General features: G+C 41.6%; 1 protein-coding gene across 3 annotated transcripts in view; it reads right to left on the reverse strand.

Annotated features, from left to right (window-relative positions):
• The window catches only part of dennd5b (DENN/MADD domain containing 5B), a 50,160-nt gene extending 39,891 nt beyond the window's left edge, over positions 1 to 10,269 (reverse strand). For all 3 annotated transcript variants that reach the window (XM_053415285.1, XM_053415284.1, XM_053415286.1), the window contains exon 1: positions 9,933 to 10,269. In XM_053415285.1, the coding sequence (XP_053271260.1) occupies positions 9,933 to 10,041 (109 nt within the window). In that variant the 5' untranslated portion in view covers positions 10,042 to 10,269. The remainder of the gene's footprint in view (positions 1 to 9,932) is intronic.
• Positions 10,270 to 12,872: the final 2,603 nt, after the last annotated feature.

The following is a 12,872-nucleotide window of genomic DNA, read 5'->3' on the forward strand; positions in this document are numbered from 1 at the left end:
ACCATCAATAGCCTTTGCACTGGAGCTCCAATGGCCTTACAGCATTGGGCAAATTTGGCCAAAAGAGGCAAAATGCAATGTATAATAATGCAGACATATGCAGTATGTTGGACACATATTTTAATATATAGTTCGGTGTTAATGGTATTGAGCAGCTCTTTGGAGTCAAACCAAGCAGGAGCATATGTATAGCAACAAACATTCCAGTTCCAGCAAACCAATAATGGCATATTTGGACCACAGTTCTGACAGTTCACATCTTTAATGTGATACAACACACTGTATGAATGAGAAAGTGGGCATTAGTGATGAAAAGTATTTCTGCTTTAACTAGACTGGTCCAAGATATTTATGAACTCATTCAGCCAAGCTTTTTTCAAACACATAAACTTAATTTTAAATTTCTAGCAGGCTTTTTAAGGAGCTGCGGGAACCCTGAACAAGTCCACAGATAATGTGAGAACACAGCTGAATTCAACGAGAGCGAGGGAGGGGGTAGGGGGTGGATGGGCGATGACATGACACAGAAAATTAAGAAAAAAACCATTGGGACGAGAGCCAACACTTGGGTCCATGATATGTAAATAAAAACACTTGACATCTGCAAAAGAACCTCCCACTGCATTATGCATGTGTGAACGTGCACAAAGCAGAAAGTCACGATCCAATTCTTCCAATTCTTCCTCTGCAGAACATGTCTGAAAAAGGTTATAGAGGAAACAGTGCAAATTGAGATTGAAGCGATGTTGAACTCCAAACCCTGCTACATTTCCTTTGATATACGGTTGGAGACCAGTGAACACATTACATTACATTACATTGCATGTCATTTAGCTGACACTTTTGTCCAAAGCGACTTACATTTTTAGTACACTCAACATTAACGAGGGGCCATTTAGGGGTTCAGTATCTTGCCAAGGACACTTCGGCATGCAGATGGGGAAGAGTGGGGATTGAACAGGCAACCTTTATGTTGGAGAACGCCCGCTCTACCTCCTTGGCCACACCGCCCCCAGAACACCAACTCCTTGTTGCTGGGCAGCCAGACACACCCCTTACCCAGGTCATCTCTTGGTATTGGTTCTGAGCCACACACTCTGGGCCACATACAAACAGAGGAGGTCTCTATTTAAAGCCCTTTGAGACAAATTATGATTTGTGAATATGGGCTATACAAATAAAATTTGTTCGATTGATGGACTGATCTAAAGAGCTCATAGATCCACAAAACAAAAATTTAAAACGCTCATTTTGTTTATATGGAGCCAGAGTCTGCTGTGCTGAACTCTACTGCCAATGCCTGGGACTGATTGGGTGAGAGCAGCAATCTATTCCTTGGCAAGAGGACAATTACATCAGAGGATGGTGGAGATGTGGTTTTAACACCTTCTAATCTCTTGAAATGTATCCTCACATGATGTGGATCAGTGCTGCAGACCAAGAGAGCCAGACCAAGTCAGAATTAGACAGGCAAGTTTGTGTTTGAGAGTGTGTGCATGCACATGCATGGGTGCGTGTGTGTAGGGGGGCTCTGTTTGCTCCCTATCTGCCAGACACAGGGTGCCACTGTGGTGGTGACATAATTTGAATCATGCTGTCAATCACTGCTTTATCCAAGGGAGGCAGAAGAGAAATGGTGAAGGAGGGAGAAGTATAAAGGAGGCTCGAAAAGGGGAGAGATGGAAGAGGTGGCAGCGTCAGGAGGAAATAACGGTGGCAAAATCATTTTCATTCAGGCACATTGCATATCAACAGATTATCAGATGCTGTTTATCTAATCCAGGAGTTTGATAGTAATTTTGGCAACGGGTCCTACTTATTGCCATGACTACAGGCTGCCAGTTGCAGACCATTGATCTACACCTTTTTTGTCATGATGATCTGTGCTCTGGGGATTTGATGGTCAATTGTGTCGAATGCTGCACTGAGATCTAACAGAACGAGGACAGACACAAGTCCCTGATCTGAGGCTATTAAAAGGTCATTAGTGACTTTTGCCAAGGCTGTCTCTGTACTGTGATTGGCTCTAAACCCCGATTGAAAGTCTTCATATATATTATTTTCCCAGAGAAATGCGTTCCCCTAAATCCTTTTGTCCCAGTTAAGCTTCGGTCACGATCATGGCACAAGTCCAGCATTCTTTACTCATGACACAACCATGACAGCTGCAAGACAGATAAGCCTGCCTGGCAAGTGTTTGCAACACTTACTCTCAGTCAACAGATAATCCTCAAATATGAAACTGGCATCAAACAACATTTGACATATTTATTTGATAAATCACTCTAAAGTAGAGATGTCACGAGAACCGATACTTACGATACCTTTCGATTCTAAAAAATAACAAAACACCGACGATGCCAATTTTTTTGAAGCACCGTAAGCGCCGATGCCAGCTGTTAGCATTGGTGCTGCACCTCTTCTGGAGCTGCGGCGCTGATCTCTGAGCAGCTGAGACCAGAGAAACTCTGTGTTTTCACTGTTTCCACTGATAAGAAACGGCCGGTCAGTCAGTGAGCGGCTGCTTCACGTGAACGAGCTCTGATCTCACTGTGTGTGAGTCTCTGAGCTTGTGAGAGAGGCAGGGGGCGGGGCCCCCGGGGCCTGCGTGTGTCGCTATCTGGGAGCGCGCGCACACACACACACACACACACACACACATTCCCCCGCTCCTGGTATTGTAGTGTTTTCTGTTAACTGTTAGATCTCTGTTTTCATGTGTGCACTCTGTTTCTCCTTGTGTGTTCTGTTTCCTGTTTTATTTTGTAGTCTCTCCTTCCTTGTGTGTTGTTTCCAGCTTCTCGGGTGTGTCACTTCCTTTCGGTGATTGTCTTCCCAGTCCTCATGTGTTTCACCTGTGGTTAATTGCTCCTGCCTTCCCTCTGTGTCTCTATTTAAGCCTCTGTGTTCCCCAAGCCCTTTGTCGGTTCGTACTTGTTGTTGTCTACTCGTTTCCACACGTGTAAGATATGGTTTGTCTGTTTCTGCTGTCTCGACCAGCTTCTCCTGCTTCCTTGTTCTCTGTGCGTCTTGTCGCCAGAAGTTTACCTGTTAGTGTTACACACAGTGTTGACACACAGAGTACTTTAACTGACGGCACTCGTCATTTGTTTACCCAGCCTTATCACAAAGACCAGAGGTCATTGAATGATTTGGAACTCAAAGTCCAATTAACCTATCAATGCATGCACGCTTTGCCGGCAGTGTGTGAGTGCAATGTTACAGTGTCTGCTGGATGTGAATTTAAAATGTAAATGTAAGTGTTTCCCACAATGAACCCCTCGCCTCAAACAAACACAAGCCTTGCTAAAATCATAAAAACATTTATCAAATACAACGTCACCTATAAAAAAGAGGTGATATTATTCACAAAAATTTGTTAAAACAAACTCCATTCCTGGCATGTGTTATCAGTCTTCATGTGAAACTACAAATCAAGATTGGGCAAGATAGTATATAGAGCTTATAGCAATGAGAAGACAAAGCTAGGTCTGCAGTGTGCATTACAACAACTGTAAAACACTGGATTATGATGAGCCTGAAAATAAATCATGAATGCATTACAGCTGCGTGATTCTCAGGCTGTTTATGAGGTACAGTGCCTTGCATAATTATTCACCCCCCTTGGACTTTTTCCCATTATGTACTGTTACTAACTGGAATTCAAATAGACTTAAATAAACTTTTTCCCGTTTGATCAACAAAACATGCATAGTACTTTGGAGGTGCAAAATAAATTTTATTGTGACACAAACAATAATGAGAACAAAAAAGTTGACATCTGTTGGGTGCATAAGTATTCACCCCCCTGTGTCAATACTTGGTAGAACCCACTTTCGCTGCAATTACAGCTGCAAGTCTTTTGGGGTATGTCTCTACCAGCTTTGCACATCTAGAGATGGAAAGGTTTGTCCATTCTTCTTGGCAAAAAAGATGAAGCTCAGTCAGATTGGATGGAGACCGTCTGTGAACCGCAATCTTCAAGTCTTGCCATAGATTCTCTATTGGATTGAGGTCTGGGCTTTGACTGGGCCATTTTAAGACATTAACATTCTTTAATCCAAACCATTCCTTTGTAGCTCTGGCTGTATGTTTAGGGTCATTGTCCTGCTGGAAGATGAACCTCCGCCCCAGTCTCAAGTCTTTTGCAGACTGCATCAGATTTTCTTCAAGGATTTCCCTGTATTTGGCTCCATCCATCTTTCCCTCTATTCTGACCAGTTTCCCTGTACCTGCTGAAGAGAAGCATCCCCACAGCATGATGCTACCACCACCATGTTTCACTGTTGGGATGGTGTGCTCAGGGTGATGGGCAGTGTTGGGTTTTCGCCACACATAGCGTTTTGCATTGAGGCCAAAAAGTCTCATCTGACCAGAGCACCTTCTTCCACATGTTTGCTGTGTCTCCCACATGGCTTCTGGCAAACTCCAAACGGGATTTTTTATGGATCCCTTTCAACAATGGCTTTCTTCTTGCCACTCTTCCATAAAGGCCAGATTTGTGGAGTAGACGACTAATAGTTGTCCTGTGGACAGATTCTCCCACCTCAGCTGTGGATCTCTGCAACTCCTCCAGAGTAACCATGGGCCTCCTGTTTGCTTCTCTGATTCATTTTCTCCTTGTCCGACTCTTCAGTTTGGGTGGACGGCCTCCTCTTGGTAGGTTTGCGGTTGTGCCATATTCTTTCCATTTTCTTATGATGGATTTTATGGTGCTCAGAGAGATGTTCAAAGCTCTGGATATTTTTTTATAACCTAACCCTGCTTCATATTTCTCCACAACTTTATCCCTGACCTGTTTGGTGAGCTCCTTGGTCTTCATGATGCTGTTTGTTCAGTAATGATCTCCAACAAACTCTGAGTCCGTCACAGAACAGGTGTATTTATACTGAGATTAAATTGCAGACAGGTGGACCCTATTTACTAATTATGTGACTTGCAAATGTGACTTGTGAATGCAATTGGTCGCACCAGATCTTTGTTAGGGGTTTCACAGTAAAGGGGGTGAATACATATGCACTCAGCACTTTTCAGATTTTTATTTGTAAATAATTGTGAAATCTATGTAATATTTCCCCCCACTTCCAAATGATGCACTATTTTGTGTTGGTCCATTACATAAACTCACGATGAAATACATTTTAATCTGTGGTTATACCATGACAAAATGTAGAAAAGTCCAAAGGGGGTGAATACTTATGCAAGGCACTGTATAAGCCTGAGTATCCAGCATGTCTAGCACTGAGGTGAGGGCTTGTTGGTAGTAACCTGGGCTTCAGTTGTCAGTGCCATGCAGCCTGTAATCTGACATAAGAGGCCTTAGTTACTGCTGTGTGGCCTATCACAGTTATATAAGGAGATTTATGGCCTGCCTGACATAACACTACACTCAATGCTGTTCCAGACATGTAGATAATGTGTGTCCCTGGGGAGTCGGAGGTATCATGTTATGTCATTTCATTCAGCAATCAACGAAATGAATGCAGGCTCATAAATGACAGATGGTTAATGTTCCGCATTTATTTGACACATTCAAGTAACCACATACTGTACATAGTTAGGGATGCACGATATTAGGAAAACATATGATGTGCAATAACGTTGTTGAATATCGCGATGACGATATGACTCACGATAAATAAACAGAAACTATGAATTTCCACCATAGAATTTAGCTGGGAGGAGCGTGCCAGATTTGACGGAGCCGCCCCACAATTCTCTGTTCTCTCTCTCTATTCTCTTCTTCAGACAATTCATTGGCAGAAAAACCAGACAATGTTTCGAATATCTTTAATTTATTATCTAGGTCAACAGGGCTCCATCTAATTGGACGAATATATTGACATGCACAGCTTGAATCAATTGCAAATGGAACACCATTCATGGCAATTTGGGCTGTCTTTTGAGATACCTAAATTGTGCACGTTGATATAACGATGAAGATAGATTATCAAAGCACCGCTACATCTGGTGTAAAAAGCAGTAAAGAAAAAAGGTACACAAGGACTGAATATGCATTTAGACAAGGCCAAAAAGAGCGAACAGAATTTGCTGCTTTCTAAAAATGACTTTGGCAGCTTCATGCACACTGCTCAGCTGTTTGGAGGTTGATTTGGAGCACAACCGTTCTGAATTGTGTGGATGCTTCAAGTGCACTTTGTTGGTTGGCTGTTTAGTTTCAGGGATGTGTGGTCTCATCCTGTGGGAGATGCTTTATGCCTTCGAGTCAAAGTTCAGCAGAGATAAGGGAGTAGACACGATGGATCTTCTGTCTCAGAGTCAGTAAGCCCTTGAGTCAGTGGCCTCATAGTCAAAGTGAGCAGTTCAGCTTGGGAGGTAAGCGCAAAACTCCTCTGTCTGGCTGACCTTCAACCCTGTATATCACAAACAAAATTAAGTCGGTATAGATATATGTCTTCATATAAATTTAAATAACCACAAAATATTTTTTTTCCCTTTTTATATTTATTTATTCTCGTGTGTACCTCATTCTGACCTGCCTGGTGCCATAACGACTGCATTTTCCTGGTGTATGGATCAATAAAGTTGAGGAGCATTAATCCGCTGTTCAACAGCTCAACTGCTCCTCCGATGGTTTCTAAATATCAAACTGATCTTTATAAAATCCTGCTGACTTCATATTTATGTTCCTGGATAAACGGGGCATCACCTCTTCTGCAACAATGAAGTTAAAACACTGCGCTGCGTCATAACCTGTGGGAGGAGCTTCTGTCTGCAGGAGTGTACAATGTACTATATATACACACACTTCAAAAAGGTAGTGGTTCTCTTAAACCAATCCTGAAAACCAAGCCTGAGGATCTAGTACATCTTAGAATATCATACAATACCTTCCTGACATTCAAGTGATGTGTTCAGTGTAGCCGGAAGGAACTGTCCTAATGGATTACTCTAACAAGCTTAACAGCACTCTGGCCAAGCTAACAAAGCAAGAGGTAGTGAGCTGGAGACAAAATGCAAAGAGATGGATGTAATCACTGGAAGGGGAGAGAAGGGAAACCGATAAGCGACAGAGAAAGAAAGAAAGAACTTTTCTAGTTACAGCACTTCTCTCGAACAACACTTGACATGTGGGCTGGAGGCTAAAATTCACAACATAAATATATTTTTCCGAATATCCCCGATACAGAAAAAGGCGGTTATATTGTCACGTCGATGACAATACAGGTATGGTATAGACAGGAGGTAATCCAATTCATCATTTTATTAATGAAGCTGTCCGTTGATGCTTTCTTTACTGAGCTTTTCAGTGACAGATCCAGGAATTTTCTTTCCACTTATTTTAACATTGCAAATGGACCTCTCTCTTATTGCCTTGGAGACCAAGATAATATCTGGTCTTGGTGAAGACATATTTGTCAGTGCTTTCTTCAGAGAGAGAGAGAGAGAGAGAGAGAGAGAGAGAGAGAGAGAGAGAGAGAGAGAGAGAGAGAGAGAGAGAGAGAGAGAGAGAGAGAGAATCTAGTTAAACAGCGAAGTTAAACAGTCGCGCATTAAGTGGATTTGACTAAATGTTTTTTTTTAATATGATGCTGTTGTCAAGCAACACAGGATTTATTTTCTTGGTTTGTATAGCACAGTGAGTCCAATGCACTTAAAGCTTTTCATTTCTAATACGTGCTATGAGCCTTTTCAGCCGGCCTGTCTGCTGCAGGATTCCCATCTCAGACCGTTTTCACATAAAAAAATGTCCTCTCCGGTTGTTAAGCACTCCAAACGCTTACAGACAAGTATATGTTCACAAATGTCATCAATATCAATGTATCTGACGCAAGCAATAAACTGTGCCTTCCAACTGACATCTGTCGATTCATTCAGCTGGACTAAAAATGCCTCACCAAATTTTTTTCAATATTTGATCAACAATGTGTGTTCCCATCGTATCTATTCTCCGGCAAACAGTGTCATTTGACAAAGGCAAAGTTTTGAATTAATCTGTTGCGTTTTTGTCCAGCATAGTATCGGCCAATAGAACAGCGGCTAGAGGTAACAGGTCCTAAGCTATGGTGAATGACTTTGTGGCTTTAGCCACGAGCAAAGACACCTCATAGGTATCCTTGAGTGCTTTGGCTTATGTTGTGGAGACTTTTCGAAGAAAAAGATGTCTCTTGAAAAGCTCTGGTGGCTTACCAACATGGCACTGATGTTTTGTGCTGAAATGACGTCGCAAGTGCGCTGGCTTCTTGCAACTAAATCTAGGTTGCAGCTCGTCGAAGTAAATCCCATTAAAACATAATCTTCCTGATACTGGCGATATTTTGTTGGCTTTGTTTTTGCTTTCTTCTTGTTTTCAGCTGCATTGCTGCAACGTTTCAACCACAAATCCATTTTTGTTGATTTTTTTATTCCGAATTGAAACTGGCTTCACAGTTATAGTGAACAAACATCATCATGAACGTGACTTGGGAAACGATCAACTTACCTTTACATTTTTATTGAACTTATGATTATCTTATGAAAGATGTGATTTTCTTCTCTGATATTGGATTTTTCTAACATTTAAAAAATAATCTTGAGTACCCCCTCCAGTACTCCAAACTACCCATTCTCTACAGTCAGTGGTCTCCTTTCCTGACCCCTTACAGATTCTTCTTCACTTACTTGAACTTGTGACGTTTTTCATCAGGTTAAAGGAATAGTGGTGAGGAAAGGAGATTATTTTGACTTTCTAACCTAGCAATAGAAAATAGACAAACAAATAGACACTGGAGACAAAACAAGTCACACTGGAGTAAATCTATTTTGGATATAAAAGACAAAAGAGATTAAACAACAAAGATGCTGAAAATCGTTGATGGTTGCAGCCTTAGTTTTAGTTTGAATAACTGTGAACCATAAGCCCAAAGCGCGCGCACACACACACACACACACACACACACACACACACACACACACACACACACACACACACACACACACACACACACACACACACACACACACACACACACACACACACACACACACACACACACACACACACACACACACACACACACACACACACACACACACACACACACACACACTGTCCCAGCTCACTGTCAACACTCTCTCACAGAGAGAGCGACTTCTGAACTTTGTACCAAAGCTTGAGTAACAGTGGCAGAAGCTACCAGTCTGAGTGCAATTTGATATTTCAGCAACTCAGCATGCAACAACGTCCAGAGAGAAAAGCTTGGGCTGTAAGGGAAAAAAAACTCAGCCAATGACTTTATCTGTTGTATCTGGTGACATGCCGCAACACCACAGCTGTAGTGGCAGCTGACTGATGCCATCCCAGAGGAGACACTGGGAAAAGGGCCTCTGCTTTGTGCAGGACAACTGACTCCTTTGCATAAACACAACAAAGGCAATCCTGTGAGAGCTGCCGTTTTCAGTCTGTGGCCAAAGTGCTGTAAAGAACAACACTTCTTCCTCAACCCTGCCTTTTATAGAACACATCAAACTGGCGAATGAGAAGTACAGGGGTAATCTGTTTCCATGGTTAATGGAGTAGAATGTGGCTCAGTCTTCTGCAAGAGAACGCGTTGTTTATCTTCTGAAACTACAGTTTATTTGGAAAATAGTCTGTAAAACCTACACAACAGTTAGTGTCATTTGGACATCTACAGAGCACTGGACACTTTAATCTGATTAGGATGCTGGTAGAAGCCCATCTGCCATTAGTGACAGCAGTTCACTGACCTGACCCCCCCCCCCAGACTGACAACGAGCCTGAATAGAATAACTTTCCATTACTCTTTTTCCTTTATATGATAACGTCTCTTAAAATGTCCCTCTGTGTTCAATGTGCATATATGAGACACCCTAATTATTAAGCATCCCTAAATGTGTTGAGCTGGAGAGAGGATTAAATGTAAAGGTTGTTTAAATCCAGTGATATGACATCAAGTGAAGAAAGCTCGTACCTGATAACTCGTCTGGCTCCAGTCCAGTTTCTGTGTCTATCCCACAAACGGCAAAGTAGTTGGCGAAGCGACAGGGCACCGCGCCGGAAGCCGCGGAGCTCACGCTCATCTCGGCTTCGTGTGCAGCGCTGTCCGCTTCTACCTCTCACAAACACATCTCCGGAGGATGGACTGGTGCTACAACGCTATGGTCATCCAAACTGCTCCTCTAAGCCGATTCCTCGCTGTGTTTAAACGGCTCTGGAATAAGCCTAAATTATTTTTGAAAGATGTTCTACAAATAGCGGTCTTTCCTTAGTCTTTCCGCCGTGTGAGCGACGCTTCCCGACTCACACTGACAAAGCCGAAGGCAAGAGAGCTCCGCCCTGAGCCGGGAGGAGCCGCCTGGCACCGGGCGGGATTTTTCAAATCAGCGTCCCCATTCACTAGCCTTTTGCAACGGTGGGAATCACAGCTCTCTAAAGAATCCACCTTCAGCTGATGTTCTATTTCTTATGTTCTTTTTTTCTAGTTGTCTGTCTTGGATTTGCAGCCTTATATTATTCATTTCAAAATCAGATTTTTACATTCATTTCCAGCTTGTACAGCTACTTCCTTCGCCGGAGCTATTGGAACACCTGAAATACATTTCAAGTTTCAAGTTTCATTTCTTAGTTTCATTGTAAATCTCTCGTATCATAGAGATTTTCGCTAGCTGGTGCAAAAGTGTCGTCGTCATATTCCTGTAATATACATTTACAATTGTACTGCACACAAACACTTATGAAAAATCTCAGGGGAAAAGAACTAAGGACTACATGAAGGCAGTGGCGGCTCCTGCCATTTTTCTGGTCACCTCACATTGCAATACCAGTCATTTTGTAGACAGGTCTTCAATACAAATGACTTTGGCTTTAAAATGACTGAAAAATCCACTGTGGTCAACAGATAAAATGTCATCCATCATTACCTTTGAATATGAAGAGAGACCTGTTAGATATCATATAACATTTTATTTAAGGTTCAGTAAATCAAGAACATTTATTTTTTTGCTAGCTTTGTTGTTATTAAACAAATAATTAATGTTGTCATCACATTCTATATACTACAGCTAGCAGTGCAGATCACAAAGTATCCGCAATATATGAAAAGGATTGTTCCTTAGGCTTCTTACTTTCAGTATGTGTGGACAATTAAAAGTACTGGACTTTTTTAAGGTACTTATACTTTACCTGATCATTTCAATTTCTTGCTACTTTATACTTCTACTGTAATAAATCTCAGAGGATATTTTAACTTTTTACTTAATTTGATAACTTACTTAAGATACTAGTTACTTTCAGATTCAGATTTTTGAAAGAAACTGATAAGAAATTAGTTAAATACGATGCATTGTTGTCTAATAAACTACTAACAGTATAGAGAAGAGTGAGCTCAATCATGACAAACTATAATAGTAAAAATGCTACTCACAAATTTATCCAATAATATGATACCTAATAATATAAACAGGGGACATTTTTCTGCATTATGACTCAATAATACTTCTGTACTTTAACCTGAGTACAAACTCAAAGAAATGTTCCAGCACAGCATTGTTCAGGTCGATGTTTCTCAACACAAGAACCAACTGAGTTTGGGTAGAAACATCCGTGGTCTCATCTGCTTGGATGGCTACGAATCTAGCCGACTTTATCTCTTGCATGATGCATTCCCTGATGACTGATAACATGCAATCCAGTAGCTCATTTTGCACAGTCTTTGACGCGCCCCTGACCCTTCAGTATTCCCCTTTTTCACCATCTCTGACAGATGTTTGCCTGTCAGTGACACCCGTAGTTGTCCACACTGTGTCTGTGTTGCCATCGGGGCCTGATTGGAGTATAACAGCATATATATGACAAAATCACGTAAGTGCAAGCCTGCAGTTTGAAGAAAAAACTGTTTTTCAATGAAAGTCTATGAGAGCGATGTGGGGCAATTTCCCCACGATGTGGGGCTATAAAGTCGCCATACAGGGCTCAGTGGACGATGATATTCAAAGGCAGCAGGCAGGACAAATTGTCTTGAGAATTAGATAATGCAATACATTTTACACAAGGACTCTATCGAATAATTCAAGACAGTTATTTGTCTTGTTGAGACATTAATGGGATGAGGAGAGGAAAGAGAAAGTCCATATGTCATGTGTCCGCCGACAATCTAGGCCTACAGCAGCATAACTTAGAGCAGGTCCAAAAACTGAACCAGCTCTAACTAGAAGCTTTATTAAAAAAGCATTGAAGATTAGAGTTTGACAACAAAGAGTTAATCAACCTAGAGGTCTGGTTTACTCTCCGAGTTTCTTAGCTGTGCTTTCTGAAACTAGGCCCTAGAAATGCAGCTGAATCATCAGAAAAGATGTAGACTGTGTTCTCAGTTCAGCATACCCAGGATATTTCTCCGATATCCGGCTGAACTCAACCCAACAAACTCAATCAGGCTTAACGGTCACACAACGTTTTTTGTCAACTCAGTAAATCTACCCAGTAGTTTAGATATGAGCGTGTGTGTGTAAAAGAGGCGCAGTTTACTGCATATGACCAATCACGGACATAAACAAGTGTAGTGGCAGCAGAGCCGCATATTTCACAACGAGTAGCAAACTACTACATTCAAAAAATATAAGGAGTACAATCACATTAACCAGGGAAAAAAAGAAACACAGCTGCATTTTCACATTCACCTTTAGTAGAGAGGGAGTGTGTCTATGCAACTTCAAAATGATGTGGGTGTGTAAGCCCTATGTTCCCTTAACTAAACCCTGATAGAGAGCGGATGACTATCTATTCACAAAAGCAATAAAAAAGCTGAAAATGCTGATGCCACATATTTTTTATTTATATATTTTTAGACAAACTAATAGTCTGTTTCTATGTTTCCCAAAATTTGCCTGTGTGGCCTCTGGTCCTCCAAACTGTG

The sequence above is a fragment of the Pleuronectes platessa genome, chromosome 22 (assembly GCF_947347685.1).
Source record: "Pleuronectes platessa chromosome 22, fPlePla1.1, whole genome shotgun sequence".
Taxonomy (NCBI): domain Eukaryota; kingdom Metazoa; phylum Chordata; class Actinopteri; order Pleuronectiformes; family Pleuronectidae; genus Pleuronectes; species Pleuronectes platessa.